The sequence below is a fragment of the Drosophila subpulchrella genome, chromosome X, assembly GCF_014743375.2.
Source record: "Drosophila subpulchrella strain 33 F10 #4 breed RU33 chromosome X, RU_Dsub_v1.1 Primary Assembly, whole genome shotgun sequence".
NCBI classification, from domain to species: domain Eukaryota; kingdom Metazoa; phylum Arthropoda; class Insecta; order Diptera; family Drosophilidae; genus Drosophila; species Drosophila subpulchrella.
This window is the reverse complement of record NC_050613.1, coordinates 23,823,674-23,845,864: the sequence shown is the minus strand read 5'-3', so window position 1 is coordinate 23,845,864 and position 22,191 is coordinate 23,823,674. Positions and strand designations below refer to the sequence as shown.

Sequence of the window (22,191 nt, the reverse complement as noted above, 5' to 3'; positions counted from 1 at the left end):
CTTCCTTCCATCAAATTCCTTCCTTTCTTGTTTCAAAATCAATTTAATAAGATTTGAAGGTCAACAAATAGTTTTTTTAATTGATAGGGATCGTTATTTTCTGAATCCGGTTTTTCTGCTCTAAAAGATAAAGGGCCACAATAAGCTCTGAGGGAATATTTATAATTTTGCTATTTTTGTACAAGAAACATTATGTAACCCCTTATAAAATATCACCATAGAGGCAACTACTGCTGGGCTTCTCCCCTTTCTTCTTGTCCTTCTTGTCCTTGTAAGTCTTGTCCTTTAAAATCTTGTCCTTGCAAATCTTGTTCTTTTCCTTGAAGTTCTTGTCCTTATCCTTCTTGTCCTTGAAATTCTTGTTCATGTCCTTCTTGTCCTTTAAATTCTTGTCCTTATCCTTCTTGTCCTTGTCCTTCTTGCCCTTGAAATTCTTGTCCATGTCCTTCTTGTCCTTTAAATTCTTGTCCATGTCTTTCTTGTCCTTGAAATTCTTGTCCATGTCCTTCTTGTCCTTTAAATTCTTGTCCATGTCTTTCTTGTCCTTTTCCTTCTTGTCCTTTAAATTCTTGTCCATGGCTTTCTTGTCCTTTTCCTTCTTGTCCTTGTCCTTCTTGTCCTTATCCTTGTCCTTATTTTCCTTCTTATCCTTCTTGACCTTCTTGGACTTCTTGATCTTCTTTGCCTTGGGCTGTTCATTGGCGTCCGACTGCGGATGGCTAGTTTTCTGAGCACCACCCTGCGAACTGCAGCTAGGCGCTGAGTCCTCCTCGGCGTTTGATTTGCTCAACTTCTCAAGGTCCTTCTCAAGGTGGTTCCATCTCGTCGGATCGAGAACGTCGATCTCTATGCGCTTCGGCTCCGGATCCGTTTCGTGGTACCCTGTGAAGAGAGAGATGATATCATGGGTGATCCTTGCCCATTACTGTAGGATCTAGTTTGGGGCCTTACCCCAAAGGGACTTCTCCACAGCTCGCATATACTTGTCGACGCGCGAGTAATTCTTGCGTGGCTCGAGCAGCAGTTCGCAAAAACGCTGTATGTTGTGAGGAGTGACATCGAAGTAATCAATGCGCTGCTGCAGCAAATTCTTCATTCTCTCATAGTTGAATGGCCCATTTTGTGGGCAGGGGGGGATCTCCGCTAGTGATATAAGTATGCAAGTGTTAGCTTCAGATTCTGGTTTGTAATCTTTCCTATAGAGTCAACCTGATGTTAAATTTTCTTTTTCAATGTAATTTAATTCCTTAAAAGTAGAAATTAAAAGTTAAGATTGTATGTTACACTAGTAATCTTAAATAGCAAAAATTTTTTTTTTTTAGATGTTTATGACTTCAAATTCGATTTTTAGTTGTGTTAAGTATCTTTTCTGGGATAACTAGGAAAATACTTTGGCATCTTTTAAATTCTTGCGAGTTTTCCAAGTATATATTATTGATTAAGAGTTCATAACAGGCGAGTCCTGAATATGACAAAATGGTAATTATGTATCTTAAAACAGGGATGATATTATAATAGTCTTATTAAAACTCCAGACAATGTGAAATCCCAACAGGATATGTAGAAATCCCCACATTTAAGACCACGAAACTCACCCGGCGGACAGTCTCCGTTGAAGTTTACGAGCGCATTGCGGAGCATCTGGTGGAACAGATACTTCAGACTAGACCACGTGAAGATGTTGTCCCCGGTTATGGCCACATACTGCAGATAGTCCTTCAGCTCCTTGGGTATTATTTTACCCTGGTCCAGGGTGTAGAAATGCAGGACCCGCACGAGATGGCAAGTGGCCTTCATGGTGACTATGTGGATGAGCGTTAATACGGGGGAAACTGTTTCTGGAGAAAGCATGGGGGAAAAGTGGAGCAAAGAGAGATCAGAAAACCGGCCGGTAAGTGAGGAAAAGGTTACTCCTCGAGGTAGAAACACAAAAAACCGCGAGAAGAGAGGGCAAAACTTGCAATTGTGTGCAGGTATGCGCAAGACACTGACATGAATAATCTTGCATTTGACAGCTGTCTCTCTCTTTTCCTCCTTTTCTAGAAGGATTCGATTCGCCGGACAAAACTCACTTATGCAAATTTACAAAAACTCGCATAGGCTGTGTGTTCTGCAGCTCTGGATGCCATACCATCGTTGTAGTTGATGATGTCTGCGGCAGTCGGGCAGAAGAAAAGAAAATTTTATATGGGACGCCTGGTCAATTTTCATGGAACCTGCACATCTCCATTTTCGGCACCACCCACTAGAGGGAAATCGAACCATCCAGACGCCCACTTACCTTAACTAGCTGCGCTCCTGTTTTCTATCCCAACTACGCCTTTTAACAGCACTTAAGCCAGTTGAGTTGACAATGGAATCCGTTCGCTTACTTCGGTTTGGGCTGGCTGATTATTTTCTCAATGACAAGGTGTGACCTTTCCTTTTCTGACCTTTATGATAACCTCTTAAAATCAGAGTACTTTTAACTGAAATCTGAATCGAGAAAAATAGTATTTTTGTCCAAAATCTTTATTCTGTTTATCAGCGTTTGTGATGCCACATTTAAAATAAAGGTCCAAATTAGTAATGTAATGCCTCGCTGGACTCGTAGCTTAATTTTCAATGCCAATGCAAAATTTGTCAAATAATACATTTTCCTTAAAGTGATTGGGATTGTTAGCATATTTAGAAAGCTGTTCAAAACAGTCGGTCTTTTAGCTGTACGCCTTGATTTGGCTAAACTTCGATTGAAAACTGGAAAGAAAAATCGGAATTTTGACTCAAATCTGAATATCGTATTTTTGACCACTTTTTCGCCCTAAAAAATCAGTTTTTTGGCTGCGTTACAAAAAAAAAGCGTCAGATCGAGGAATGTCGTACCTCGTTGAGCTCGTTGCTTAATTTCCAATCCATTGGCATTCAAACCTGGAAATCTTTGATTTTTGCCATTTTTCGCAAAAATAGATTACAAAAAATGAGAAAATTGGCCAAAAATTAAATTTTCCTAAAAGTGATGAGGATCGTTAGCATATTTAGCAAGCTGCTCAGAACAGTCGGTATTTTAGCTGTACGCCTTGATTTGACCAAACTACGATTGAAAAACTGGAAAGAAAAATCGCATTTTTGACTAAAATCTGAATCTCGTATTTTTGACAAAATCTGAATCCCATTTTTTCGCCCTAAAAATTCAGCTTTTTGGCTGCTATAAAGAAAGTAAGCGTCAGATCGAGGAATGTCGTACCTCGTTGAGCTCGTTGCTTAATTTCCAATCCATTGGCATTCAAACCTGGAAATCTTTGATTTTTGCCATTTTTCGCAAAAATATATGATGCACCCCCTTACAAAAAATGCGAAAATTGGTAAAAAAAAATAAATGTTGCTTAAAGTGATGGGGATCGTTTGCAAATGTAGCAAGCTGTTCAAAGCGGTCGGTCTTTTAGTTGTAGGCCTTGATTTGGCCAAACTACGTTTGAAAAACCGCAGAAAAAATTAGTGCTTTTGACTGAAATCGAAATCCCAGTAAAAATCGCCATAAAAAATCTGTTTTTTTGATGCCATAATAGAACTCGTTGGACTCGTTGTTTAATTTCCAATCCATTGGCATGTAAGCCTGGAAATTTTTAATTTTTGCCATTTTTCGCAGAAAAAAATGAGAAAATTGCCCAAAAAATAAAATTGTAAGTGATGGTGATCGTTGGCATACGTAGCAAGCTGCTCAAAACTGTGTCTTTTTACTGTGCGCCTTGATTTGACTAAACTACGATCGAAAGACCGCAAAAAATAAGTGTATTTTTCACCAAAATCAAAAGCCCATTTTTAGGACCTAAAAATACACTACAAAATAGTATTTTTGATCGAATCTAAACTTCGGGTTTCCGAAGTAAAGTTCTTTATTTGTTTTATAATCGATATGCGCTGCCGGTTAATCTTCTTGTTTTGTAAATATCTTTTTGGTAATAGATAACATATATGTATGTTATTGAAGAGTGAAGTGTAAGATTTACAAGACATTGTTCGCTTTAAATTTACACATATTAATACGGTTGAAATTGAATAGTGTTTCCTATCCAGTCCTCACAACCCTGAAAAAAGGGAAGATATTATTCCTTGTGTAAGGATTTACATTTAGACAACTTTACCAAAGCGGACTCTCATATTGTTGGCGCTGGCTTCCATGCAGACGGCACCAAAGACGAGTTCCCTTGTTTAGTAGATCATTCGCCTTCAAATTCTTGTTCTTCTTCTGAAACTTGCGCATGAAATGCATATAGGCTACGGCGGAGCCCAGACGACTTGGGTCGAGGGTCTTCAGCACAAGGCTGGGTCTCTTCTTGATGCACTTGGACTTGGATGGCTTCCCTTTCTTCTTGTTCTTGGACTTCCGCTCACGGGCACTGGGAGAGCGAACTTGGCTGCACTTCACCCGCTCAGATTTACCGGGGTTTTCCCCTTGGGACTGATTCTCAGACTCCTGAGGTGCACTTTGTGTAACGGTCACCGGATCCTTCTAACTCACGTTTGTTAGTAATTGGTAGATATCAGTCATGACTAAGATATTTCCTGTGCTTACCATGTTTTTATAAAACTCCTTATCATCAAGGGTCAACTGATTCCACTGTCTGGCTCCGAAACGTACCATGTCCTTTGGGGAAACCCCGCAGTGCGCCTTCTTATATTCTCTTAAGAAGTTCAGGTAACCATTGTTTGTCACGCGCGCTACCTTTTGTAAATTATAAACTCGGTTTTGAAGAGCATTTCTACGTTTTTTTCCGTCCATAGTTTATTTTTGTACGAATCTAAAATTTTGTTCTAACGCGATACTGTCGACACTAAGTAATGAATGCGAGTACTGATTCTGATTGAGAAGCTGTTCTCCCAGCTACCTAGGATATTTTTTTTTTAATCTTAAAAAAGGCTACTGTGAAATTGTTTACTATTTAATTTTCCGCCTTTTAAACCTGGAAATTTTTAAATATTGCCAATTTTTGCAAAAAAAAAAGTGATGTAACTCCTTACAAAAAATGCGAAAATTGATCTAAAAATAAATTGTCCTTAAAGTGATTGGGATCGTTAGCATGTTTAGCAAGCTGTTCAAAACAGTCGGTCATTTAGCTGTACGCCTTGATTTGGCTAAACTACGATTGAAAAACTGTAAAGAAAAATCGCATTCTTGACTAAAATCTGAATATCGTATTTTTGACAAAATCTGAATTCCATTTTTTCGCCCTTAAAGTCATTGTTTTTAATGCAATTGAAAAATGAAATGTCCAAATGAGGAATGTCTTGCCTTGATATCTGGGTAAAAAAGCTTTAAAGAAATGGTAAAGGAAATAACAAAAGAGAAGTTGATTTTTCCTTGCAGCTCAACTTTTTTTCAAACTCAAGCCACGCCCATTTTTGACACCGTAAATTGTGGTATTTTTGTAGCAGCCACATTTTGCAAGATGGATTGTTAACCTAAATGGAAGTCCCTTACTTTCTAGGTTCCTATGCAAATACTAAAAGCTATTTTGATTACCAAAGAAACAAACCATGTTTTTAATTTATTCTTGATGTTCAAACTCTTAATATTTTATTAAAAGCCGCAAAAGAAGTGGAAAATGAGGGATAAAACCGTTGTTGTTTATTTTAAAAGATAACTTATTTTGAAGTAAGCGCTATAGCGCTCATTCATGGCATGGTAATGGTGTTGTAAATTAATGGAGTAATGTGGATAGTAACTGGACCGAAATGGTGTGGTATACCTGGTCAGGGTTGCGAAGGTTGGGCTCCTGAGCTTTCAGAGCTTTCGGCCGAGCCTTTCGGGGGTTGTTTTGGTTCCTTTCTGGCCCACAAGGCTGTGCAGCTGTAGCCATCCCTGTCTTGGCCGCAGGACCGACTCACTGTTTTCCTGTTGTACCACAAGCTATTCTGGCTTGGCCCCGATTGTAGCAAACCCAGAACCATTTCCCACATCGCAGTGCGAAAATGTGTACCAAAACCGTTACTGCAATATATCTGCAATAGTTAAATTGGCCCCAGGATCGGGTCTATTCGGTTCATAAGGACTTGGCACTTTGGACTCTGGACTTTCAGGTGCTCCGCCCTATTTCGAGGTGTTTTTGGTGGAGAAAAGGGAGAGAGGTATAACAACCATGGCTGAATCAGTGCAGGAATGTGGTGGACTCGTTTTGTGCCAGTGAAGAAGCCCTTCAATTAACCGAATCAACGAGACAATCGGTATATATTACGTTCCTGTTGGAAGAACAACAACATAGATCCCAGTTTCGTAGCCCAGGGTCCGCCAAAAATTAGTCCGCCGGAATGAGGGTGGCGGCGGACATGGTGTTCGACTATGGCAGCGAAGAGTCAATGGGCACCACCCACCTGGACTGGCCCTTTCTCATCAAGGTTCGTAGCCCCCATCCACATCCCCATACCCATACCCATTCCCCTTCGCCCCTTTCCCACACACACGACATATTTGCACGCTTTTTAGGTTAAGTCGAGACAATATGCAAAGTGTCGAGTATAATGTGTATAAGTGGGGGTTTGTGTGTCAATAGCTTTGTCACTACGAGGACGAAAATGAAGCTGAACCTGCGCTCCTTCAAAGTCCCCTAAGCGAAGGCTTAACGCCACCTTATAATCGGATGTAAACAGGAACCAGTTAAAATATGTATATATACTTAGAATAATAATGTTTATTATTATTATTTTTAATGTAATACATAGTCCTCTTGGATGTTTTTAGGGTTTCTCAAATGTTTACTTTATAAATTTAGAAGATATAATATGATATATAATATGAATTCTTTATAGACCCATCTCATCTCTTTAAAATCTTTTCCATTATAAAAATATTTTACTTATAAATAAGTAGTTTTCTTTTTGTATCCAGAGTGTTTACTAAACAAACTTCAAAGCTCAAAATTTTATATATTTTTGGGGATCCCATAAACCATTTATGATCCTAAATATTTTTTTTTCTTTAAACATGATAGTATATGTTTTTTGAGTTACTAGAAAAAGTGGTTAATAATAAAATCCACATCATAAGTGGCGAAGGCAAGTGGCGCCATCGTCATCGTCGCGGCCCCTTGATAAGTGTGTCGTGTCCTTGGTCGCATTAGGTTGACCCAAGCCAGGCTCGCCCCGCGTGACACCCTTTGCCAATCTGCGCTGACCTCCTACTCATCCTCCTCCTCCTCCTTTCGCAGGGCATCCTGGAGGGACAGACGTGCACGCCCAGTGCGCCGGAACCACTGGCCGCCATCCTGTGGGCCATCTTCGCCGTCTTCGGCATCGTCTACGCCCTGCTTGGCTATCGATGCCTCCGCGCCGTGGGCTTCCTCAGCGGACTGATGGTGGGCGCCAATGGCATCTTCATACTGCAGGACTTCCAGATCACCTTCCTGGGCAAGCCGGCGGATTCGGCGCTGGCCATTGTGGCCGGACTGCTGGGCGCCGTCCTGGGTTCCACATATCCAGTGGCCTCTGTACTTATAAGCGCCTTCGCTGGAGCCCTGCTCTCCGGCGCCGCAATGGCCGTATGCGTGGCCACTTTTCCGGACAACGAGTTCGGGGTAAGTTCTTAATAGAACTCCATATGCATTGTACCTATGTATATCCTTATCCTTCTCCTCTGCAGTATCGCGAGATCTATGTGGCCGTGGTGGGCGGCGCCGTCATCTGCTCCGTGCTGACCCTGTGCTGCGTCAAGTACGTGACCATCCTTACCTCCAGCATTGTGGGCACGGCCATGATCCTCAGCGCCATCGACTTCTTCATGCACGGCCTGGAGACCATCAATTGGGTGAGTGCAGCAAAATTTTAATCGGATTGATCGGTTGTTTAAGATAAAATCATTAAATTTTGCCTTTAAATGTTTCCGTGATAGGATATCATATCTATCCCTATTGTAACTACCTTTATAAACTTTATATTATAAGGTAAATATTTAATTTCTTGCTTAATCTATGAATTGATAAAAATGTTCGTAACTTAAAGTAACTATCCTGATTACTTCGTATTTTTTATTGTACATCAATTCAATTGAACATTAAGATAAAAGATATTATATTGAGTTAACATTTTCTTATTGTATAATAATAATACTTGCCATAGTAATAATAAAATTGGAACACTTTCAGGGACTTTTAAAACTAATACTATAGAATTATAAAATTTGGAACCCAAAAGAAATTAAGTTTTCCTTTTAAGATGTCCTTTGCCTTATTCCTCCCTTTACTAGAATCTTAAGTATACTAATTGTTGGTTCTTTTTAACAATTTTTACAATCTCCATAGATAATCGGCATGCGACCGCATCCCTTGCCGCCACCCTGCTATGGGGGCCTCCTGATCGCCGCCTGGCCCGTCACCATCGTCCTCAGCATCATGGTGCAGTGCTTCATCACCGCCTGGCGCGTGGACCATCGCAAGCGGGTCTACATGAGGCACCACAACCACCCCGGCCACGCCCACGGCGCCCACCTGCCGCACAGCCAGCAGCAGGCGGGACCGGGCCACGCCCTCGCCCCCGTCCGGCGATCCCAGTCGCGCACCCGCGAGACGCGCGAGGAGGCCAGGCAGCGCAAGTTCCGCTACCTTTACCAGGTGCGCACCGCCCGCGGCGACATCATATCGCAGGTGAGTGGAGAACTCAGTGGGGTTAAGTGGGATCAAGGGGTCGGGGGATGTCACCCATGATTGGGAATATCTTCCGGACTTCTAAGCTAGTCACTAGAGATTTTTGTGACCCGTTATTGGACCTTTCCTTATACAAATAAATAAAGAAGCTAAAGAATTCGCGTTTCGAACTCATTTTATTTTATTCACGTTCATAGTCATCAATATATTTAACAATGGAAGAGCTGAATTTGGTAGTGAAAAATCATTCTTCTTCAGCAGGTTAAGATAAATAATAATACTAAAGAATTCGCGTTTCGAATTCATTTTATTTTATTCACGTTCATAGTCATCAATATATTTAACAAGGGAAGAGCTGAATTTGGTAGTGAAAAATCATTCTTCTTCAGCAGGTTTAAAATAAATAATAATACTAAAGAATTCGGGTTTTGATCGTTCAAGTCCTTCTCATAAAGGTTAAGCATAAGATCTATCGACAATTAGATTTATCAAAGGGAAAGTTAACTTTTTCTAATTATAATCTCAGGATCAAGATATCAAATATATTGTTTTTCTGATGGACAAATCTCGTTTCAGAACTTCGTTTCGGCCCTGCAGAAGCGCATCCAGCTGAGCGGTACGGAGACCCCTTCTGAGCGGTCGATCAAGAGCAGCTCCAACGAGCGGAACACGTTCCGGAGCGACCGCACGCACTTCACCACCATCCACGACCCGGACTCGGAGCTGTGCGACAAGATCGAGATCGTCCGTGACATTGGATAACAAACAAGCAATAGCTACATGTAACTATACCCGTAAGGGGGCTACGGGCTGCGGTACTTGGGCATGGATGGGACACGGGTCGGGGGATTAGCCTGGATGAGCCAGGGGCTGGGAAAGTTGAGAATGCGGAGGAGGTGGATGAATCACACAAGTACGGTTGCATGTAGACTTTGTAGATGAGGCACAAAGTGCCAGACACACACACACCGGAAACGGAAACAGAAACAGTTGGACAGAGTGTAGTGGATCATTGGAAGCTTTAAATATCTGAGGATATACGGATCTGGAGCTGGTTTCTCGCGCATTGGAGCACTTTCAAGAGATCAGCGGGACAAGAAGTAATAGATTAAGATTGATTGCATCGTGCACAGCTAGAATCTAAGATGTCCGATGGCAGGAAGCTTTTTGTTCTCTTCACTTATTCGAATGTTACTAACGATAGAAATACTTACTATGTATGAAGATATGAAGAACGGATAACTTATAAGTTGACATCTGCGAGTGATGAATGATTTACTGTGGATCATGGGTACTGCGTATTCCTGCAACTAAAACTAAACCTAACCAAGTACTAGTAACGCTTCTCCCACTTCGAATATAGCCAGGCAACCGCATTTACTAATCAGTTCATATCTGTGTTATAATTATACGATTACGATTCGATGGGGGAAACCAGATTCGAGATACAAGTGGCTCACGAATAGAGCGTTGACATTTCGTTCCATTACAACTATCAAGTAAATAGGCCTAAGAATTACGTTGTAAACTCTATACACTCGAGCATACATTGCAATTTCCCGATACCCCCCTATAAGAAAGGCAAAAACACAATACAATACCTATTAAGTACAATAAAAAAAAGGGATGGTTGGGAAATATGTACGACCTATACTCATTTTAGTACGACTGTCCAGTCCGGGCAGATGCATTCGAATTATAAACCTGTACAGTTGGAGCCATAGCCATTTAGAGATAGACCTAGCGTTAGCATGTCGATAAGCCAAAGCTAAGCCATTTCATTGTCGATATATGGTAACTCACAATCGCTGCAAGGGAGGGGAACTTAAGGTCCGACCAAGTCAAAATTCAGCATTGAACCCCCTTAACGATCCGCTCGATCAGCCGTCTTAGCATTATCCATAAGATTAACGTTCGAAACACATATATATATATATATATTATATACCTATTATAAGACATTAGATCCATGCAAACAGCGGTACAAACTAAAAACAAAAAAATTCACGCGATAAAAGCTAGCCGAGACATACCAAAGTAAGTGATATGCATTTTTAACTGTCTAGTTAAAGGGCCTAAGCGAAAATTAGATATGCTTATCTTTAAGAAGTCACCTTCTAATAGGTCTAAGCGGTCTTCCACAATTTCTCCTTTCAAAGAATTGAATAGTTTAAATGCCAATTATCTAATCATATAGAAGTTTAACTAGTAGGATTTTTCCAAAACTTTTGTACACCATAATTCCGTAGTTGCAAAAACAGGTTGGGCTCATTAACTAGACAATTACAACAAAGAATATAAAAATAAATAAATAAAATAGTTTTAAAAGAAATGAAGAACCTTCAAGGATTGGACATTGCCAGGCAGAAACTTCCATATCGAATCGGTTTGTTTCCAAATCACAAATATGTAACTCAACTCAAGTTTCCTGTTATGTTGATTAACGCTTAGTTTTTAGGAATTGCTGCCGTCCGCAATTGTTGATTTTGAGCTATCCAAAAAAAAACTGTAAAAGCGACAGAAACGTCAAAAATTGTTGGTTACTTTTTGAAACTGAAAAATAATTTCGATGTTCGATAAAAAACATGCTTTTCGAAATATGAGTCAATAGATATTTCATTTTGACACTTAAAGTAAAGCGATGACATTTATCATTTAAATGTCAAATGTCTATTATCGATTACTGAAATACATTTTCCATTTTGAAAGTTTTCCAAACATTTTTGACAAGTCTGATGCGCTAAGATTCTGTAAGTCTCCCTATATGTTGTTAATTCTGTTCCTCTCGTTGTTTTAATGTTCAACAGCAATGTCTAATCGGAGGATAATGCCATGGGTATATTTTACATTTAAGTTTGGCGAATAATACAATTTTTTGTAAGACAAGTGTTTGACACACTTAATCCAATATAATGAAAACGGATAATAACTGCAAACTAAAGTAGTGAAAATCATAAAAGAGTTGCACCTATGTATACACTAATAAAATTCAAATAAAGAAAAAAATTAATATTAAAAAGGCCAAAAACGATTGTCAATGCAATTCTAGCTTTGGTGCAAATGTTGGAATAGACTGCTAACAAAAAAAACATCTTGTAATAACCAAAGAGTAAACATATTAAATAAACGATGCAGGCCACACATGTGTTTTTCTGGTACAACAGTTTCAGATTGATTCTTAGGATGGATTCTATATAGTAATCTTGGTGCCTCCAAGCCAAATGACGAAACGCTGGCCTCTTCGTGTCTAATAGTTTATTAATTAATAACACATCGGAATACAGTGGCGTGGATCTGTTTCTAGTTCCTTTTCGGCCAGCAACAAGTTATAGAAGAAGAAACAAACGGTCGATTCAGAATTCAGATAATTGAACATTTGTGTATTTAAGTATTTGTCGACGATGGTCTGCATTCATCGCTCGGTAAAGCACAAACATCACAAACACGAACTAGTCTCTGTTGCAATTGCCGGATTCTGGTTACGACGCTGCTCTACGTCCGCCCATCCATCCATCCATCCATCGATCGTATCCTGCTCTGTGTGTTTTTAGGGATTGGGGATGCGGTGTGCCGAACTTAGATGCGGCCCGGGAATGTGCCGCTCTCGCGCTGATCGTCCCACTTCTCCACCCAGGCGTTGGGACACATCGACTTGTAGACCTTCTGGAAGTAGTTGCAGGGCGCAAAGTCCTCGCCGCGCTTCTTCTGGCAGCGGTGGAAGTCGATGTACGACTGGTAGCAGTAGCGGGTCACGTTCTGGTTAGGGAACCGTGGATCGAAGGGGGCGGTCTCCAGCTTGTAGGCGGACATGTTGCTGCTGTCTGACGATTTGTCGCTGCTTTTGTTTTTGGACATGAAAAATTGCATATAGACTTTAGTTGGGAAAAGGAAAATAAAAAGGAAACGAAACGAAACCGAAGGGAGGGCAAAAATCATCGATCGAAACGCAACCAAAGTCGGAATGAAAAAGAAAGAGATGGATGTTATAGGTTCACATGGGGGCGGGGGCGATGTACATAACGAAATGAGAATGGAAACGAAAAGTTAAATACAATTTCAGTGCAAAAACGGGTAGGAAGAGATAGACATATAAATCACAAAGGTTAGTTCATCATGTTTGTGGTTGCTTAATGAGCGGTATATATCATATTATATATATAGAGAGATACATCTCGTATGGATCTTCTAAAATTATGGCTTATTACCTAAGACTATGATTATTTTATTAAGTGTATATCGATCGGGGCAGCGTCTAGTAGTCCGTATCGACCCGTGTGAAAAAAATACAAATTACACTGCTCGCGCTTGCAGCTCAAAAGCCCTCCAATATCTATATATCTATAAGCTACGGATCTGTGCTCGCATTTTCTCGTGTACAAAATCTTCAATGGGGATTGGGTTTGGGTTATCTCAGTGCGTGTGTATCTCGAGTGTACGGAAGAATGGCTGGTATTTGGTCGAATCAGAATCGATTTTGGAGCTGGGGAGTTCACGTTTGTTGGTCTGCCTGCGTTCAAGTACATGTTTCTATGAGGTGTGGGCACTGTTGCTGCGACTACTTGACCAGCGGCCGCTTGCCGTTGTCCGTATCGCAGGCGTTGCTCTTGTATTTATTGACCTCGGCCAGATACAACGACCAGAAGTCCTTCGGGTCCACGTCGCTCTCATTGGGCGTCTTCAGCTTGGCCACAACGCCGGTCTTCAGGACCTTTCCGCCGCGACGCCGTCCAACAAGCGGTGGGGGTGGCGCAGACTTGCCGGCCGCCGCTGCGGCTATGTACGGAGCGGCAGCACTGCTGGCAGCCCCTACAGCAATGGCCGGCAGCGCGGGCACTGAGGAGGCCTCCGGCGAGGCCAATTGCTGCTGCTGCAGGAGCTCCTCCATTACAGCTGGCTGCTGCATTGGTTGGCTGCCAACCTGCTGCTTTTGGTCCTCCTGCATCTTCTTAAACAGCTCCATAAACGAGCCATCGTTGGCGAACACCGGATGCGAAGGTGGCTCCGGCTTGGGCGGTGGATACACTTTGCCCTCCCTGGCCAGTGCTTCGCGCAGCTTCTGCTCCATCTCGCGGTGGATGCGCTCCTTGTCGAAGGGCTCGTCGGTGTCGAGGTTATAGTAGGCACCCACTGCGGAGGCGGCGGCAGCGGCTGTCATGCTCTTTCCGGCCAATTGCACTTGATCTGCGGCGGCGGCAGCTGCAGCGGCTGCCTTCTGTACGGCACTCAGCTCTGCTCTGCCGGAGGACGATGGCAGGTGGCCCCTACGTTGGCTATTGTGGTTGCTGCTGGATCCGGATATATGGCCAGGGCCAGAGGCCGGCGATTCCGAACGGCGGTAGTGGCTGGAGCGCCTAGAGTACTCCCGATCGCGATCCCTGGAGCGGTCCCTAGAGCGATCCCTGGAACGGTCTCTCGAGCGATCCCTGGAGTCGCGATCCCTGTGGTGACGGGACGTCTGACGCTGCTGCTCCTGGCGGCGGCGGCGCTGGCCAGAGCGTTCCGCAGACCGGCTACGACTGCGACTGCGAGAGCGCGAACGGCTGCGACTGTAGCGATTGCGCTCCCACCTGGAGGATCCGCCGGAGCCCCGCTCATGGTAGCCGCGCTGATGGCCTCGCCCGGCGCGCCGCTGCAGCTGCTGGTGGTGGTGATTGCCATTATCGTGGTTGTCCTCCTGATCCTGCTGATAGTAGGGCAGGCGGGCCGCCGACATGTCGGATGGGGATGTAGTGATGATCTGCAATTCGAAACTGTGCCGCGTTAAATCGAGCAGTTGGCAGAGGCGCGTTTTTTACGAAATACCTATGTATACACAATATCAGAGTATGCTTTCTGTATTCAGTTAACTTTTTCTTTATACTTTTATTTTTTTTTTTTTGTTCTTTTCGGATCTGCTGTTCGGTTCGGTTCTGTTCTGTTCGGTTTGCCGCTTGTCAGAAACAAGAAACGAGAATCGATAATCGAGAATCTAGCGAAATTTCTTGCGCTGACTTGACTTGGCTGGCGCTGCTGGCTTCTTGACCCACAGACCAGACCAATCGGATTTTCGGGAGCCGGAGCTCCAACCAAGTGGATGGGCGACAAAAAATGCTAGCGGAACAGCGGAACAGGCTCTGTTTTACGGGCGCATACGCGTCTGCGACTGCGTCTGCGACTCTTATGCAATTTTGGATACTTAGACTTTTGATTAGATTGGATTGGATTGGATTGCTTTGATTGGTAGTAGAAGTAGTAGTAGTAGTAGTACTTGGCTTGCAGATTTCTGTTCTGATAAAATGAGAGAAATGGTAATTTACTTGTTTGCGATGTCCGCTGAACTGGATGTGTGGTGTGGCTCCAATGTTACGTTATCATCCGATGATGTTGCTGTTGTTGTTTGTTGCTCCTGCTCCTTTTGTTGTTGTTGTGGATGAGTAGAGGTCCTTCCTTTTGCTTAGTTCGAGAATCAGTGCGATTCTGCTTTTGCTTGTGTTTTTCTTGCGTTTAGTGCTTAACTCTTGACTGCGATTTGCGACTCTGAAACGTATCGGATTTTCGGATTCGCCTGCATGGAAAAATGACTTGAACGCATGAATACAAAACGTTACTCGAACCAGGAAACGCGCGGTGCAGGGGGATTTGATTTGATTTGATTTGAATTGTCTTTCTGGCTACAATAGTGGATAGATAAACTTATGGGGACTGTTTTTCTTTCGACCACCCCCCTTTGCGAGCGGTGACTTATGTAACCCTAGGAGGGAGGGTTGTGAGGGGGTTATCCAGATCCAGATCGGGACAACTTACGGATGAAGATGCAGGCAACGGAGACCCCTCCTCCCAGCCCCTCATGGCCCACCAACAACAACTACCAGCGAGTTATGTAACTTGTACTTTTTTCATCTCTTTTTTTCCTGCTGCCCGAGGAATTCGCCAGCGGAAGTGTGAGTGTGAGTGTGTGTGTGTATTAGTGCTCTTGTGTCTATGTGTGTGAGCGTGTGTTACGAGTTGCGAAGTTACAAACGGCCTCTTCTTGGGCCAACAAGTTCTTAATTCTTTGGCTGGGCATCGATCGGATCGGTGCCTTGGCTTACGGTCTGGTGTACTTGATAAGGTGCGATAGCAGTGCCTTAAAACATACCTTTGTTGTTCCGAGAGTACGACGAAAAATTTTCAACTGCCGAGAATTCTCACGAGCCCCTGGCGATAGGAATAGCGATGGCCGAGCGTAGAGCTATCGAGAGCTGTCATTGTGACAGCTAGGGCCGGGTTGCCAGATCGTTGAGCACGGCCAGTGTTGTACAGCGTGCGTTTCGGAGTGCAGTGTCGAGTCCGAAATTGTGACACGCGCAGATGGAAAACATAGGTTGCCTTCTCCGCCGCCGCCGCCGTTGATGATGGGCAGCAATCCTCCCGAGCACGGGACCAAGCCGAGATCCACCCGAAACCACAGACAACAGAACCACCGAGTGGTGCGCAAGCAGCCGCCGCGTCCCACTGTCAGCGACCGCCACAACATCTACATCACCAGCAAGACAGACTTCAAGGTAGGTGGATAGTTCTCTTGTGGGTCCACATATCCTCTAATCTTATACTGTACCCCCTCCCACCTGGACAGGCCCAGCAGCGGCGCTGCGAGGAGCTGCTCAACTCCGGCGCACGCGAAATCTTTCTACATTGCATGGGCTTCTCGGTCACCCGAGGCCTCAATCTAGCCCTGCGCCTCGTCCACAACTCGGAGGGCGCCCTCAGCTACGCCATCAACACGTCCACCATCCAGCTGGTGGACGAACTGCATCCGCTGTGCGATGCCGAGGACATAACCTTCCGCCAGCGCAACAACTCGGCCCTGCACATCAAGATCTTCAATCGCAGCCTCTTCGACATCGTTGTGCCGCAGCCGTCGCAGTCCCAAACGCAAGCCCAATCCCTGGGTCAGTTCCGGGGCAAGCCGAAGTCCAGTAGGCAGTAGGATAGTACGATGTTTAAGCTCTCGGAGCTGGTGCGCTGGCTGGGGCTGACGGAGTTCGAGATCCTGGTCAACCTGTGCGGCCTGCTGGTCTTCACCATCACGCTGGCCGTCAAGCTGCACCTGCAGGCCAGGGCCGGACCCGGAGGCATGCTGCCAGAGCCCATGGGCGACTGGTTCACCGTCTTCAGCCCGCTGTTCTTCATCGACATCTGCAACGCGTACTTCTGCGTCATCGTGGGCATACGCATGTACCTGGACTCCAACAACAAGCGAAAGGCCCTGCACCGCTTCATGTGGAGCACCTACTTCCTGGTGCTGATAGCCATCTTCAAGTACCTGCTCTGCCTGAAGCTCTCCAGCAAGACGGGCCTCGAGTACTCGGAGGTCTTCTCCCCGATCTTCGTCCTGTTGCAGCTCGTGGCGGTGCGAGCCTGCCAGTTGCCCAACTCCATCTGAACTGTAGACATATTATATATTCATAGCTCTAGTATGATACGATACATATATTATTTCTGATCTTAAACGGAAGTGGATGGCTTTTAATCCTTGGGCGTTTTTTGTATAGTTTATCTGATCCATAAGGAATCTTTAAATGCTCTCCGATCATAGCACATCCGTAGCTTATATATGTATTCAGAAAAGCCTTTTTACAAATGCCTTTTTGTACATTGGATCAGTATTTCAACTTGAAATTGATTATCATTTCTTTAATAGTTGATGGTACAACAATTAAGAAGGTGGGAAATAATCATAGGGGTGGTATTTGAACTCTACCCTTTGATACCAGTATATATCTTAATTAAGCTGATGATTTTATTAAAGCTTTTTTAAATGTTCGTAAAAAAAGATTCCTAATAAATAAAATATATGGAAATAGCCTAGGGCTAAATACAGTTTAATTTGTAGATTTATTTTAAAACCAAGAATCTGGAGTTTCTTTAATATTATTCTTCCGAACTTTTTCCGAATTCCAGTGTTGGGCAGCGCCGGCGGTGGACCTTGCGATCAGGTGGCAGCCCCAAGGGAAACCGATTGCTCAGCTCCGAAAACGCCCGAAAAGAAACAATAACAGAAACTGTTGAGCCAATCCGGAATTCGCGGAATCCAGAAAATCCAGTCGCACCGCTAGCGCCATGTCCACCTTGAACCGGCCCAAGTCCCCGCACACGCCCACCGCCATCAAAAAGGGCGAGAAGGAGGACAGTTTCTGGGACAAGTTCAGCACTTTGGGTCGCAAACGCGGCACTCGCGAAGGTAGGTGGATCGCTAGGAGCTCCATAGACGCCTATATATGGCTATGGATTGAGAAATTGTGTTCTTGGAACTCCAAACCCTGGATTGGCCACCAAAAGTTGTTTGGAAACTGCTCCCCTTCCTCCCAGGAAGCTCTTCTGGGAACAGATGTGCGGATGCGGATTCGCTGAGCAGCCAGAACATTGCGTCACTGATGACGCACACAAACAAACGGGGCCCGCAAGTGTTCGTGTGTGTGTGTATGATGGCCTTGTGTCGTCATCGTTTTTGTTTACCTTATTTTAAATGGTATCTTTAAATACGCCCCCTCTGCTTGCTCCTTTTGCAGTGAAGAAGGTCCAGGAGGAGGGCAAGTACGCCATCGACTCACCGGGCTCACCCAGCCAGTATGACATCCCGCCCGAGGACTACGCCCTGCGTAAGTATGCATTTTTCCTGGAGGGAAATCACCCATCTTATCCTATCATGATCTCCTCTGATCCCCGCAGGCGAGCACGAACAGCGCGCCGTCATCGATCCGCAGTCCATCAATGAACCCGAGGTGATCAAGCTGCAGCGCATCCTCGTCGACTGGATCAACGACGAGCTGGCCGAGCAGCGGATCATCGTCCAGCAGCTGGACGAGGATATGTACGATGGCCAGGTGCTTCACAAGCTATGGGAAAAGCTCACCGGCAAGAAGCTGGACGTGCCGGAGGTCACTCAGTCGGAGCAGGGCCAGCACGAGAAGCTCAACATCGTCCTGAAAGCCGTCAATCACGTGAGTGTCCTTGTACAGCCCGAGTTCTGGAAGGGATCTCTTCCAATGAGTAACACAGAGCCCTTCCTAAGTTCCATTGCAATGATATATTTGCTGATTGGCTGGAAAATATCCTTTCAACCAACTTGACATCACTAAAAATCATATTCAAGTAAAACATTTAAATGAAAAAGATTACAAGACTTTCTTTACATCGACATGTTTGCTCTAAAAATAAAAATAAAGAAAGATTTTATAGCAGAACAAAATAGTCTTAAGAACTACGCAAATTACTTCTTAAATCTAAGATCAAAGGCATTAACATGTCACAGATGTTATTAGTTCAAGCCTACTTAAGCATATTTCTCTTGCCTATATTTATGTTTTTTACTATTACTCATTATTACTCATCAATTTCATATCACTTCACATTTTCAACGCTCTTAAAAATAATTCAGTTTATATAATTTATTTCAAAAGCAATGATTTTGCAATCAACAGTCACTTAATTATACTTTTGCTTTTCCCCCTCAGACACTTGGCTTTCACCAGAAGATCCCCAAATGGTCGGTGGCCAGCGTGCACTCCAAGAACATTGTGGCCATTCTGCATCTGCTGGTGGCTCTGGTGCGTCACTTCCGGGCGCCCGTTCGCCTGCCGGAGAACGTGTTCGTGACCGTTGTGATTGCGGAAAAGAATGCGGGAGTGCTGAATGCGCAAAAATTCCAAGAGCAGATTACTTCCGAGTACGACGACCTGGGCATGCGCTGCGAAAAGGACGCCTTCGACACGTTGATCGACTGTGCGCCGGACAAGTTGGTCGTGGTGAAGAAGTCCCTCATTACGTTCGTGAACAAGCACCTGGCCAAGCTGAACTTCGAGATCAGCGATCTTAATACGGACTTCCGCGACGGCGTCTATCTGTGCCTTCTAATGGGCCTGCTCGGCGGCTTCTTCGTTCCGCTGCATGAGTTCCATTTGACGCCGCAGGACGTCGATCAGATGGTCAGCAATGTGGCCTTTGCCTTCGACCTGATGCAGGACGTGGGTCTGCCCAAGCCAAAGGCGCGGCCCGAGGACATTGTCAACATGGACTTGAAGTCCACCCTGCGCGTCCTCTACAGCCTGTTCACCAAGTTCAGGGACTATGCCTGAGTGGCAGCCAAATGAAGCAAGCCGCAAAAAAGCCAGAGGAGCAGCAACCGGCGCAAATTTTACATTTTATATTAACGTTTTTTGTAATGTTTACACGCTTAATTTATGTGCGTTCTAAAGCATGATTGTAAACGGTGCAGCGTTGAAGAAAAATATCCTAAATGCACTCTCGAACCTGCTGCACCGTTCACAGTCAGCTGAATGAATGATTTTATATATATTTATAAACATATTTGTGTCGTACGTCTAACCACTGCCATATGCCCGGACGCAGTTTGTCCGGAGCAGGGCAGAGAAGAGCTAACCCACACCCAAAACCAAACCCGGCGGCCAGTTGTTAACTTGTCTTACTCACGTGCCAGACGTAGTAGTTGTTACTAAGTGAATTTACTGTATTAATACACAATAACCAACCGACAATGTGCCTTTAGATCACACCGAGCTTTTGCGAAATATGTCACAGATCAGATCAGTTTACGGAAAAGTCTTCAAAAAAATTGTATTGTGTACGTTAAAAATTTGGATTAGAAAAATCAATAAATATTGCCAATAGCATATGTGTTATTCTATTTTATACAGTTTCAAGGCGCAAAATTAATCTGGGGCTGCAGCACTCCAAACCGCCAGCTTCCATCCATTACCCATGTAAGTTGTTTGTTGATGGTCTCAAATTTGTAGATTTTTGCTTAATGCTTTGCTTATTTGAATTGTGACGGTTGCGCGCGCAACTGGCAACGGTCTGTTATCGATAACAGCGACAGGGAGTGGGCTGCCAGACCCTGCATTGCAGCGAGCTTTTATCGATTACTGACTGCTGGCCAGGCCGTTTTAATTTAAAACTTTGATTATGGTCCTGGCCCAGTTCCTGGCCACTCCCCTAAAACTTAAATCTCCCAAATCAATTATCGCCAATTGCAACTGCAAAACTAACAGCAAAACAAAACGTTCCCCGAGTAATGTGTTGTTTTGAAACAAGGTGGCAACCATGCGCATGCTCTTTATGATTTTCACAATAGCCGAGCGAAGTTTCAAGATTCTAGAGCTGCCCACCGCCACAACGCTCCTGCTGCGCCGCCAGTGTCACAACTACTCCTACGACTACATCAGCCCCACGCACATAGAACTCAGTCGGGAGGCCACCCGCCTTGTAATCCGCCGCCTCCAGCGCACCGTACTCCGCCTGATCCGTGACCCGGACTTTAGCATGTCCGCCGAGGCGAATCCCGAGACGGAAAAGGACACCCAGGACTCGCCGTTCGCGGCTAACCGCAAGACCGGTCCCACTGCCGGCGCCGGCAAGCAGGACTCCAACTGCCGCACCTGCAACGACTTCAAGTCCTGGTCGAAACAGCAACGCCTCATCTCCAACGTGCAGAGCTCCAAGGTGAAGTGACCATCCGTTTGTCCATCCCCATCGTTGTGCTCCGACTGTTATCTCGAGCCTCCTCCCTTCTCTCCTCCTGCAGGTGAAGCACATGGCCGCCGCCGAGAAGCTGACGGTTAATGCCGCCCAGGAACCGCTGCCCCGCGATGACTGCCCGCTGGACAAGGTACGCCTGGGCATCTCCACCTGGGGACTGCTCCACACGATGGCCGCCTTCTACTCGGACAACCCCACGGACACCGAGAAGCGCGACATGAAGACCTTCTTCGAGGTGCTCTCCCGCCTCTATCCCTGCGAGTTTTGCGCCAAGGACTTTCGCACCGAGTAAGTGCCATCGGGGATCGTACTGTATAGCTGACCTATTAACTAAACCCTCCTATAGCCTGGATGTCAACCCGATCAATGTGAACTCCCAGAAGGAGCTGGCCATGTGGCTGTGCAAGTTCCACAACCGCGTGAACGACAAGCTGGGAAAGCCGCTCTTCGACTGCACCAAGGTGAACGAGAGATGGCGCGACGGCTGGCTGGACGGCTCCTGCGACTAGGCGCCCCCAGTCCCATCTTGCCGAGAATCCCCCGTTGACCGGTTGCCATGTTGACCAGACTTGTCCCACATATTGCTCGGCATGCCCATCACGGATCACCACGGAACACTGCACTCTCCTGCTCGGCGGTGATCCGCCACCCAAAACTGTGCTCTGTGCTCCGTTCCTGGCCAGAGGCACTGCCCCATTAGTCGGAGTCTGCGTCGGCGTGACATAAAATTGAGTTATATATTGTAATAGAGCGACACATCAACGGTCCGTTGTTAAATGATTTGCTGGCTATGAACTCTCAGAGAATACACACATTTTGTTGAAGACCCCTTTTGTGTTTGCTCACTGTCCCTGCAGATTTCACAATCTTTTAGTATGCTAAGATAAGAAGGGTGCCAAGTGACCCCTTTCTGTCGACTCATGGGTGGCGGAAGGCAAATACCGGGTACCCTCGATAAGCTGTGGATAGAAAGATCTAGACTACTTATTTTGGAAAATCATAGCCTGTGGAATGCCAGCATTGATAAATTTGGGTAGTTGGATAATTTCGAAATGAAAGTTTT

At 44.7% G+C, this 22,191-nt stretch overlaps 9 protein-coding genes across 14 annotated transcripts; 5 read left to right on the top strand and 4 right to left on the bottom strand.

Moving 5' to 3' along the window:
• Positions 1-79: 79 nt before the first annotated feature.
• On the bottom strand, positions 80-2,418 carry LOC119556748 (serine/threonine-protein phosphatase 4 regulatory subunit 2-like). Of its 2 annotated transcripts, none has more exons than XM_037869170.1 (4): positions 2,282-2,412; positions 1,596-1,802; positions 952-1,143; positions 80-882 (listed from the first exon to the last, which is right to left on the bottom strand). In XM_037869170.1, exons 2-4 carry the CDS (start codon positions 1,795-1,797, stop codon positions 203-205), a joined length of 1,074 nt encoding a protein of 357 aa, XP_037725098.1. In that variant the 5' UTR covers positions 1,798-1,802; positions 2,282-2,412; the 3' UTR covers positions 80-202. The 2 variants fall into 2 exon arrangements, with proteins under 2 accessions (XP_037725098.1, XP_037725097.1); XM_037869169.1 differs by having other exon boundaries at positions 81-882; positions 1,596-1,838; positions 2,282-2,418.
• A 1,411-nt stretch (positions 2,419-3,829) lies between these two features.
• Positions 3,830-4,811, bottom strand: LOC119557442 (protamine-like protein 99C). Of its 2 annotated transcripts, none has more exons than XM_037870204.1 (3): positions 4,553-4,811; positions 4,122-4,489; positions 3,830-4,064 (listed from the first exon to the last, which is right to left on the bottom strand). In XM_037870204.1, exons 1-3 carry the CDS (start codon positions 4,757-4,759, stop codon positions 4,046-4,048), a joined length of 594 nt encoding a protein of 197 aa, XP_037726132.1. In that variant the 5' UTR covers positions 4,760-4,811; the 3' UTR covers positions 3,830-4,045. The 2 variants fall into 2 exon arrangements, with proteins under 2 accessions (XP_037726132.1, XP_037726133.1); XM_037870205.1 differs by having other exon boundaries at positions 4,122-4,486.
• Positions 4,812-5,837: 1,026 nt separating this feature from the next.
• Positions 5,838-11,744, top strand: LOC119558042 (transmembrane protein 198). Its single transcript, XM_037871191.1, has 5 exons — positions 5,838-6,372; positions 7,182-7,547; positions 7,613-7,777; positions 8,271-8,612; positions 9,189-11,744. The coding sequence occupies exons 1-5, from the start codon at positions 6,286-6,288 to the stop codon at positions 9,372-9,374; spliced, it is 1,146 nt and encodes a 381-aa protein (XP_037727119.1). The 5' UTR covers positions 5,838-6,285; the 3' UTR covers positions 9,375-11,744.
• Positions 11,745-11,964: 220 nt separating this feature from the next.
• LOC119558048 (cytochrome c oxidase subunit 6B1) lies at positions 11,965-15,867 on the bottom strand. 2 transcript variants are annotated; one of them, XM_037871196.1, is made up of 2 exons: positions 15,730-15,867; positions 11,965-12,450 (listed from the first exon to the last, which is right to left on the bottom strand). In XM_037871196.1, the coding sequence occupies exon 2, from the start codon at positions 12,420-12,422 to the stop codon at positions 12,189-12,191; it is 234 nt and encodes a 77-aa protein (XP_037727124.1). In that variant the 5' UTR covers positions 12,423-12,450; positions 15,730-15,867; the 3' UTR covers positions 11,965-12,188. The 2 variants fall into 2 exon arrangements, with proteins under 2 accessions (XP_037727124.1, XP_037727125.1); XM_037871197.1 differs by having other exon boundaries at positions 11,965-12,447; positions 15,730-15,856.
• Positions 12,724-15,671, bottom strand: LOC119558041 (arginine/serine-rich protein 1). 3 transcript variants are annotated; one of them, XM_037871189.1, is made up of 2 exons: positions 14,909-15,671; positions 12,724-14,362 (listed from the first exon to the last, which is right to left on the bottom strand). In XM_037871189.1, the coding sequence occupies exon 2, from the start codon at positions 14,323-14,325 to the stop codon at positions 13,168-13,170; it is 1,158 nt and encodes a 385-aa protein (XP_037727117.1). In that variant the 5' UTR covers positions 14,326-14,362; positions 14,909-15,671; the 3' UTR covers positions 12,724-13,167. The 3 variants fall into 3 exon arrangements, with proteins under 3 accessions (XP_037727117.1, XP_037727116.1, XP_037727118.1); XM_037871188.1 differs by having other exon boundaries at positions 12,724-14,349; positions 14,909-15,670; XM_037871190.1 differs by having other exon boundaries at positions 12,724-15,156; positions 15,396-15,670.
• A 28-nt stretch (positions 15,868-15,895) lies between the features above and the next one.
• On the top strand, positions 15,896-16,592 carry LOC119558046 (ribonuclease P protein subunit p20). The gene is made up of 2 exons (XM_037871194.1): positions 15,896-16,135; positions 16,207-16,592. The coding sequence occupies exons 1-2, from the start codon at positions 15,983-15,985 to the stop codon at positions 16,558-16,560; spliced, it is 507 nt and encodes a 168-aa protein (XP_037727122.1). The 5' UTR covers positions 15,896-15,982; the 3' UTR covers positions 16,561-16,592.
• LOC119558047 (transmembrane protein 203) lies at positions 16,534-17,088 on the top strand. The gene has a single exon (XM_037871195.1). The coding sequence runs from the start codon at positions 16,570-16,572 to the stop codon at positions 17,014-17,016; it is 447 nt and encodes a 148-aa protein (XP_037727123.1). The 5' UTR covers positions 16,534-16,569; the 3' UTR covers positions 17,017-17,088.
• A 483-nt stretch (positions 17,089-17,571) lies between these two features.
• On the top strand, positions 17,572-20,263 carry LOC119558044 (beta-parvin). Its single transcript, XM_037871192.1, has 4 exons — positions 17,572-17,814; positions 18,143-18,232; positions 18,303-18,574; positions 19,088-20,263. The coding sequence occupies exons 1-4, from the start codon at positions 17,694-17,696 to the stop codon at positions 19,706-19,708; spliced, it is 1,104 nt and encodes a 367-aa protein (XP_037727120.1). The 5' UTR covers positions 17,572-17,693; the 3' UTR covers positions 19,709-20,263.
• Positions 20,212-21,954, top strand: LOC119558045 (FAD-linked sulfhydryl oxidase ALR). Its single transcript, XM_037871193.1, has 4 exons — positions 20,212-20,353; positions 20,685-21,092; positions 21,175-21,416; positions 21,475-21,954. Exons 2-4 carry the CDS (start codon positions 20,694-20,696, stop codon positions 21,635-21,637), a joined length of 804 nt encoding a protein of 267 aa, XP_037727121.1. The 5' UTR covers positions 20,212-20,353; positions 20,685-20,693; the 3' UTR covers positions 21,638-21,954.
• The last annotated feature ends 237 nt before the right edge of the window (positions 21,955-22,191 follow it).

Excerpts from the sequence above, each read along its gene's own strand:
- LOC119556748 (XM_037869169.1), bottom strand. The coding sequence starts at position 1,797 with ATGAAGGCCACTTGCCATCTCGTGCGGGTCCTGCATTTCTACACCCTG. Across the intron at positions 1,144-1,595 it reads CAACGGAGACTGTCCGCCGG|CGGAGATCCCCCCCTGCCCA; the intron begins GTGAGTTTCGTG and ends TTATATCACTAG. Across the intron at positions 883-951 it reads TGTGGAGAAGTCCCTTTGGG|GGTACCACGAAACGGATCCG; the intron begins GTAAGGCCCCAA and ends CTCTCTTCACAG.
- LOC119557442 (XM_037870204.1), bottom strand. The coding sequence starts at position 4,759 with ATGGACGGAAAAAAACGTAGAAATGCTCTTCAAAACCGAGTTTATAAT. Across the intron at positions 4,490-4,552 it reads AGGAGTTTTATAAAAACATG|AAGGATCCGGTGACCGTTAC; the intron begins GTAAGCACAGGA and ends AACGTGAGTTAG.
- LOC119558042 (XM_037871191.1), top strand. The coding sequence starts at position 6,286 with ATGAGGGTGGCGGCGGACATGGTGTTCGACTATGGCAGCGAAGAGTCA. Across the intron at positions 7,548-7,612 it reads TTCCGGACAACGAGTTCGGG|TATCGCGAGATCTATGTGGC; the intron begins GTAAGTTCTTAA and ends TCTCCTCTGCAG. Across the intron at positions 7,778-8,270 it reads GCCTGGAGACCATCAATTGG|ATAATCGGCATGCGACCGCA; the intron begins GTGAGTGCAGCA and ends CAATCTCCATAG.
- LOC119558048 (XM_037871196.1), bottom strand. The coding sequence starts at position 12,422 with ATGTCCGCCTACAAGCTGGAGACCGCCCCCTTCGATCCACGGTTCCCT.
- LOC119558041 (XM_037871189.1), bottom strand. The coding sequence starts at position 14,325 with ATGTCGGCGGCCCGCCTGCCCTACTATCAGCAGGATCAGGAGGACAAC.
- LOC119558046 (XM_037871194.1), top strand. The coding sequence starts at position 15,983 with ATGATGGGCAGCAATCCTCCCGAGCACGGGACCAAGCCGAGATCCACC. Across the intron at positions 16,136-16,206 it reads CCAGCAAGACAGACTTCAAG|GCCCAGCAGCGGCGCTGCGA; the intron begins GTAGGTGGATAG and ends CCACCTGGACAG.
- LOC119558047 (XM_037871195.1), top strand. The coding sequence starts at position 16,570 with ATGTTTAAGCTCTCGGAGCTGGTGCGCTGGCTGGGGCTGACGGAGTTC.
- LOC119558044 (XM_037871192.1), top strand. The coding sequence starts at position 17,694 with ATGTCCACCTTGAACCGGCCCAAGTCCCCGCACACGCCCACCGCCATC. Across the intron at positions 18,233-18,302 it reads GCCCGAGGACTACGCCCTGC|GCGAGCACGAACAGCGCGCC; the intron begins GTAAGTATGCAT and ends TGATCCCCGCAG. Across the intron at positions 18,575-19,087 it reads TCCTGAAAGCCGTCAATCAC|ACACTTGGCTTTCACCAGAA; the intron begins GTGAGTGTCCTT and ends TTTCCCCCTCAG.
- LOC119558045 (XM_037871193.1), top strand. The coding sequence starts at position 20,694 with ATGCGCATGCTCTTTATGATTTTCACAATAGCCGAGCGAAGTTTCAAG. Across the intron at positions 21,093-21,174 it reads CCAACGTGCAGAGCTCCAAG|GTGAAGCACATGGCCGCCGC; the intron begins GTGAAGTGACCA and ends CTCCTCCTGCAG. Across the intron at positions 21,417-21,474 it reads GCCAAGGACTTTCGCACCGA|CCTGGATGTCAACCCGATCA; the intron begins GTAAGTGCCATC and ends ACCCTCCTATAG.